Source organism: Octodon degus, unplaced genomic scaffold (genome assembly GCF_000260255.1).
Source record: "Octodon degus isolate 3935 unplaced genomic scaffold, OctDeg1.0 scaffold00145, whole genome shotgun sequence".
NCBI classification, from domain to species: Eukaryota; Metazoa; Chordata; class Mammalia; order Rodentia; family Octodontidae; genus Octodon; species Octodon degus.
The window spans coordinates 4,922,804-4,931,028 of NW_004524721.1; the positions used below are offsets into that span (position 1 = coordinate 4,922,804).

At 36.8% G+C, this 8,225-nt stretch overlaps 1 protein-coding gene across 1 annotated transcript in view; it reads right to left on the minus strand.

Annotated features, from left to right (window-relative positions):
• The window catches only part of Gpr158 (G protein-coupled receptor 158), a 503,792-nt gene that overhangs the window by 32,419 nt on the left and 463,148 nt on the right, over positions 1-8,225 (minus strand). The window contains exon 7 of the mRNA XM_004641901.3: positions 3,712-3,950. Within this exon, the coding sequence (XP_004641958.2) occupies positions 3,712-3,950 (239 nt within the window). The remainder of the gene's footprint in view (positions 1-3,711; positions 3,951-8,225) is intronic.

Here is an 8,225-nt window from a genome sequence, read left to right on the forward strand (position 1 = left end):
CAATTTGATTTGAAACTGTCTCATTGCTTTTTATTTCTCAATAAAATTATGGAAAAAAAGATTTGTACTAATAATGTTTGTGGACAGAATATCATGTCTGCATCTTGTACTATGAACAACCATTATGAAGACAACCATATGCAATGTATTAATTATTGAAACTGTCCTACTAGTTTTGAAACTGTCTCATTGCTATTTGTTTCTCAATAAAGTTATTTTAAAATATGAGTCCTTGCACTATCAAGCACTGTGCACATTGTCTGAGATCCATCAGCCTTCCACAGCTGCAATATTTGTATTTTCTTTGTTTTATACTAAAGCTTATCTCTAAGACTTTTATACAAGATTAGTTTTCAAAATTATAAATGGGCATAAATGACAACAGCATTCTAAAAGTCATTTTTCTACCCCTTTAAAATTTCAGACTGGAGAGATAGCTCGGTGGTCTGAGCATCTGTCTGGCAAGCTCAAGGGTCTAGGTTCAATCCCGGTACCACATGCTCTCCTGGTTCTGAAACTGGGCGTGGTGGTGCACGCCTGTAATCCCAGTGCTGGGGAGGCTAAAACAGGGGGATTATTACAAGTCTGAGCTGCATAGTCCCTGTACCAAATAAATAAAAGATCTTTTAGAAATAACAAAATAAAACGTAAACCATTTCTTCAACGAAGAAATTGAGGCTCAAGGAGGGTTGAAGATTATTCCAAACTATTTCCTTTACCTGTGTTTTCTTTCTGAAATACTTGCAGTAAGAAAGCCATCTTATCCAATCCAGTATTATGCAATTTTTGGATCAGTACTATGCAATAAACAAAAATAAAATGAGCCCTCCTTTTGGATCAGTACTATGCAATAAACAAAAATAAAATGAGCCCTCCTTTAAATTAATGAACTTTATTTATAGCTAGCTTTCCACTTCACTGTATAGTGCGGAAGCATGTGAGGAAAAACTGCAGCAATCACTGTAAAGATCATGCTAATGGTTCTGATCCAGGGAACAGTCAGACTGCTGTGCTATGGCCATAGCATGCCTGAGATCAGTGTTCCGGTGAGTTAGTCTGATCACATCTTTAAAGCCAATAGTTCAGGCTCACTGGGAGTGCTTACTAAGCAATGACTGCTGGCCTGCAGGGCCTGAGAATTTGATTGAGAAAGTCTGAAATGTGCCTCAAATCTTTGTATTTCTAGTAAGTTCCCAAGGTGCTGTGGCTGGGACCATGCTTACAGAACCACTACTTAAAATTTTTCTCCAATCTGACAATTTCATCTCATAAATCCCTCCTGTGGTATAATTTCCTTTTTAAATAACATTCTAAAGCAATCAAGATTGAATTTACTGATTCCTTGCATTAATCTGCCAGTTTTCTGAATTTCTTATAAATGTTTTCAATAAACTTAGCCACTCTGCAACATTTACAATGTATTCCAACATAATGCATTCCAACTCTTTTATACTTAGATATTTCCTTCATGTTTCATACAATTCCCACCCACCTCCATCTGCCGCTATTTCTATCAAATGGAATGTTCTCTACACCTCTTTATAACAACCTAAATAGTACCCATGACTCAAAGAACTTCTTTATAAATATTGCTGAGCTGTGGCTCAAGCTCTTCTCTTCCTTTAGTGATGTATTATTGCACCAAGAGTTTTTGCCAACCAATTTTGCTTTTTAACAATTTGCAATAATTACCACATATCTATATTAATCAATAGTAGCTTCCCTCTGAGAGGATTAGACCTTTATACATTTCATATCTCCTCAAAGGTATTCAACTGAGCACCAGAGAAATTATAGGTACTTAGTAGACCCTGTTCATTGCACATAACTCTTAGTTTTTAGTATCTTTATGTAAGATGAATTCCAGATTATTGTCAATTATATTATATAGAAATATAAACACTTTATTTATTTATTTATTTATTTATTTTTGGTGGTACCAGGGATTGAACTCAGGACTTTGCGCTTGCCAGGCAGGCACCTATTCCACTGAACTATCTCCCTGCCCAGAAATGTAAACACTTCAGAGTACCACATAAACTTTAAAAAGATATCGAATATGTCTAAAAGACAATGTGTAAAAAACTGCAAAACAATGCTACCTGAACAGGACATATTATCTACTTGTCGGTGTTATCAAATATTTTGAGTATTTTGTGTAACAGAAAATAAATCTAATGGGCTTTCCTTGATAGCAATAAAAGGGAATGATTTTTCCTAGCTTGATTAACTTGCATTAAAAAATACAAAAAAAAATAAATTAGGGGTTCCTACTGTTCATATATTTATGCAACTGCTTTAATCTTCAATTCAGATCAAAGTCACTGTCAATTACTTCCAAAGCTAAACTTTATATACTCTCATTAAAGCCATTCACTTTACATACCCATCTCACCTCACTATTATAGATTTGATGCCTATGAGTCCTAAAATATCTTACCCAGAAAAACATTTTCTATTTGGTATTGTTAATGAATAAATACACATTTTTACCAGCTTCTAGGAAAGGGCTAGACATGAATATTCAGGTAACAATTGCCAAATAAGGAGGGGGTATAAAATAGGAATTAAACCATGATTTTAGCTTTATGTCAGTCCCACAAAATTAAAGTTTGTCCCATGGTTTTCTGAGGAAGAACAAGGAAATAATAAAGGGCTTCCTTCATTCTTTGCTTTTGTATCTTTACAGACTTAGTTAAAAATAGCCTATTGGTAGACTCTGGGCATGGTGACATGTCTGTAATCCCAGAATTTGGGAGGTGGGGTAGGAGGATTGCCATGAATTCAAGGTCAGCCTTGGCTACAAACTGAGACTCTGTCTCAAAAAAACAAAAAATAAAACTATTGTTAGTAACAGAAAAAAATTATTATAGGTTCCCTTTAGTTTTCAAAGAGTGAATATTAGAAAAATAGTCTGTGTGCTTTTAGCCCCAATCACTGTATTCTTCTAAGTTCTCAAGTTTCTGCTCCCTCCAAGTAGCAGAGATCATTCTTTACTGGGCCTCCAGACAATTACTGATAAAGTTTCTTTGGAGATAAGTCTTGGAAAGAAAGATTAATTGGAGCTTTGTTAGAGGAAATCTCTTCACAAAGAACACACTACACACAGAATCTGAGATAATAGGATCAAAAATACAGAAAACGTTGTTTTTGCTTCCTAACTAAATATATAAATCAAGGTATTAGCTACTGTTAATCAAATGGAGACAAATTGATAATATAGAAGCAAGAAATTTCTTTGTACACAGAAGTAGCCCTTGTTCACTGCATCACTTCATTTCACTTTACAATTTTTAACAAAGCTATGTACCTTTGAAATAGAATGGAACCACTCAGACACCATTATGGTCATTTTTATAATTGTTTTCCCAGAATTATATTAGATTAAATTTCTTTGGGCTTTGTGAAAGGGTTTGCTAATCCTTTCCTTTTGTATTCTTTCTTTTTCTTTTCATTTTTCTTTCTCTGTCTGTCTGTCTGTCTTGTTGAGGCAGTTTTACTATGCAGCTTAGGCTGGCCTTCAACTCACTTTGTAACCCAAGTTGGCCTTAAACTCACAGCGATCCTCCTGCCTCAACCTCCCAAATACTGGGATTATAGGCATGTACCCCCAGGCTTACTTGGGCTAATCCTTTTTAAAATCCCAGTTTTAATACAGAAATACTGAAAAAGGACAAGACAGTCACATAAAACAAGTGATTCATTACATACCAACTGCTGCCATGTAGTCCCAGCGGTCAATGAGGCACATATTGAAGATGAGGTGATCAGATGTCTGCCCCTGGCCAATAAGTGAAATTTCCCTCTCCAAATTCTGGCACACAGATGAAGTCCAGCCAATGAGAAACCAAAACACCACCAAGAGCATGACTGCTAGCATCCTCATGACCCGGCCACCAGTCATATATGGAATTCGTTGTGCTGTTCGGGAAAGAAACACCTTCAAAACCCTGGAAACACAGAAAATCAAAATGTGGAGGTAAGCCTAACACTCAGAAAGTAAAACTTCAAAATATTTTATTTTTCTAGGTAAAATTTAAAACAACCAGAACTTACTAATGCAGTTTTACAGCAGACTTAAAACATTATTTTCATGTATTTAATTTTATTTTTGTTATCATCCAGTAGCAAAACAAATGCCCTATATAATAGTCCAAAAGATGAAGAGAGTCATATGCAATGGCATCCTGTGAAGTATGTTTTAATATTTCAAGAAAATTTCTCAGGACTTTAGAAAGATCTGCAGGTAAACATTACTCAAATCAACAGAGTCTCAAAGATTAAAAATTGTTTCAAAAGTAAATATCTGAGTTTATAATCCTATATTAGGTCAAAAATCTTCCTTGAACTAGTCATTGTTCTAATAGAATACTCTTGAATGTATTTTGTGGGCATCGTTTCATGTGACATCCCTTCATAGTCATCCCATTATCAAAAAATAACACTAAATATGAAAACAAGAGAGAAATTTAAATGCAGTGTTAACTAAATGAAGTCACTGATTTAAGGAAAAAGTTTTGGGATAGCCCATTACAGTGTGATTTTTTTTAAATTTGGAATTTTAATTAGTACATATGACTCAATTATCCAGATTGTGAACTATTACATTAAATGAGATCTATAAAATATTACATCTGTGAACACTGTGGTATGATAAAATCCAACCCTTACTGCAGGAATTATCCAACCACCCATTCATCAATTTCATTTCTAGAAAATTCTCAGCTGATTTTACTATCCTACCCCCATTCTGACTTTTTGCTGCAAAAATTTGTTTAATATAAACTATTGGTGCTTTACGATAGTACTGTTACTAAGGTCTGGATTTTGGGGAAGTGCCTTTCCAGATGTGGTTTTCCACGTTTTTCTTAAATCAAATAAAGAATTAGACAAAAGTACAAAAGGTAGCATGGTTTTACATTTATTAAAAACAGGAAAATACACATGCTGTACAGATGATGTGGGACAAAGTGAAACTAGTGAAGAAGCACAAGCTATACTGTGAGAGCAGACTACTGTGAAAGGGAGAACACAGGAACATAAGCTCAAGGCAGCTCTCTTTGTCTCTGCACCTCCGCAGGCTGACAGGTCTAGGTTATCCTACTGATAACTTACTGGAGTTCTGAGGAAAGGAATTGGAGAGACCACTCTCTGGCTCCATCTGCAAGCATAGGGAAGTACTCTGCAAATGTATGCTGGGAGTTTGTATTTAACAGATCACCCCAAATCCCAAGCCAATTTCCATGCCCTAATCTTCTGTCTCATTTCCTCATGGGAGACACTTATCCCCATAATTCTTTTTCTTTACTTACCAAAATTTTTATTTTATTTTTAAAGAACACAAAATAGTGATAGGAAAAAATTGAAATGATACAAGAGTTCACTAAACAAAGTAATAGGAATTCAACCATGGTTACTGTATTACATGGTGCTATCTTTAAATTAGATTACCAGATATAAATGTGCAACATTCATTTAAAGAAAAACAAAACAAAACAATAACAAGGAGGTTATAAGAAATTCAAAAAAGGAAAAAAAAATCAGAATAAAAAACCTTAAGCATTAACTGCTCCTTTAAAAAGACCAGCAGAATTGACAATACAATTAATCAAACAAATCAAAATATATGCATATATTTTTTTCCTTGTTTCATTTGGCGTGCTGAAGGAGCAAAGGTCTCTCTCTTCACATAGCTACTCTACTTCTTTGCGAAAGAGGAAGTAGAACCGACCTACTGGTGCTTATGTGCTCACCTGCTAAATTGAAGGAAAAAAAAGCTTGTCAGAAGATAATGAGAAAAAAATTGGACTGTTGAGATGCCTGTTCAATGAGAAAAAACTTAGATTTATTGAGAGAGTAAATTTGCTATTAGGTTAGGATGTAGAAGGAGCAGTTCAGATTTTCAAGCTTCTGATGGAGAAGAAAGTTGGCAAAGAGGGATGTTAGATAAATTAATGGGAGCCTGAGAACCATAGCTTTGGTGGGATTATCCACATTATGTATTTCATTGAAAACAGAAATCTAGAGATCCAGTGAGCCCAGGTCCGGTGAGTGTGTGGGAGAGCTTCCGGCTACCCTCCACAAGCAGCACCTACTGGTCCCAGCCAAAGTGCAGTGTGGGTAAGACGCACTTCCAACACTCTGCAGCACCTCCCCCACCCCACCTGCCAAGTAGGAATTGCTGCCGCATTCCAGAACCCCTAGATTAAGTCCTAGCACAGGCCCAGTGAGTGTGTGGGAGAGCATCCGGCTACCCTGCCCTGGCAGGACCTACTGGTCACAGCCCAGGTGCAGTGTGGGTGAGACTCTCTTTAACCCCCTTGGGATGCCCCACACCACTCCATAGTACCCCCACCCCACCCACCGAGTAGGAATTTCTGTCACATTCCGGGAACCCCCAGATCCAGTCCTAGACCAGGACCAGTGAGTGAGTGGGAGAGCTGCTTCTCCCTGCTACTCCATCTTGTCCCCTCCAGACTCCACTCAGGCCTGGCATACAGGCCTGGGGTGAAACCCTGCAGCTGCAATCCCTGCAGGAGTAGGGGCAGAACCACTCAACTACTCCAGGAGCAGAATATCTTGCCAGAGGGGCACAACAGGTTCACACCCAAGGGCAGCAGCAGGAAGGAACTGAGCACAGCAGCCAGACCCAAGCCACGCACAACTAGATAAATCCAAACTTTGTAGATCTACACCTGAACTTCAATAGGTGCTAAGGTAATAACTGCACCAAAGATCTATGACAAAGGTCAGAAGACAGTGCTACACAAAATGAGAAAAAGAAGGAGCTAAATACAATCTCAGAACACAAGCCCACCCATAACAAGTGCAGAGTACAATAACACAGAACAAAGTGGGAATCACACAGCTGAAAGCAATGAATCAATGGCTTCTGAAATAAGGAAACAGCTGCAGAAAGGCATAGAGAAACTCAGACTGGAAATTAAAAAAGAAATCCCTGAATTAATAACATCTGCACTAAAGAATCAAATGCAGAAACATATGGAGGAAACCCCATGCACACCCAGAACAAGTGCAGAGGACATTAACTCAGCTCAAATATATGAATTAATAGCGTCTATAGTAAATAAGCAACAGCAGAAAGTCATAAAGGAACTCAGAATGGAATTTTCTGAAATAAGAAAAGAACTCTCGGAACCCATAGCATCTGAAGTAAAGAATCAACTACAGAAACATAGGGAGGAAACCAATCCTGAAAAAAACAAAGCAGTAAAAGAATTTATAACTGCTTCTAAAGAAGACATTGATTAAAAAAAAACATAGAGAAGATTAGAAAAATGACAGATTCCTTGAATGAGCAATACAGGAAAGAAATAGATTGCATGAAGCAGAGTCAAAGAGGAATTTAAAATCTCAATCACAAGCTTGCAAAACTGTTTAAGTGAAAGTGAAGACAGTTTCAGATCTTGAAGACGATGGTGCACCCAGTGAAAAGGTAAGAAAGAATCTCTTAAAAACAACTACAATGCAGGAAAAAATAATGCATCACCTGCAAGATGATACAAAGATGAACAATGTGAGACCAACAGGAATCAATGAGAAAGAAAAGTCAATAAAAATGACATTAAAAAATATGGACAGAAATAATAGCAGAAAACTTCCTAAATATAAGGAAACAATCTAACATTCAGGTAACAGAAGCACGCAAAACTCCAAGTAACCTCAACGCAATGAAAAACACACCGAAACATATACTAGTCAAGATACCAGAAATTCAGCACAAGAATAATATACTGAAAGACACTAGAGAAAAGAAGCAGATCACATTCAAAGGAAAACCCATCAGAATTATGGCCAACATCTCTTCAAAAACCATGAAGGCAAGAAGAGTACGGTGTAGAGTACTTCAAGTTCTCTACAAAAACAAATTCCAGCCCAGACTACTATTCCACACAAAACTCTCTTTCAAGTTTTATAAAGAACTGAAATACTTCCATGACAAAGAACACCTAAAGAATTTCATGATGACAAAGCCAACCCTACACAGGCTAGTGAAAGATGTTCTAGAGAGGAACCAAAATGATCAGAACACCACGAATGAGATCAGGAGCAACCAACTAAATAGCGAAAGCAATTAAACACAGGAGAAAAAGGAGTAAAAGACAAGAGGTAAATAACATGTCAACCTTAGTCAATACATCTCAATTATAATCATCAAAGTAAATGGACTCAATTCACCAATTAAGAGAAATAGACTGGCACAG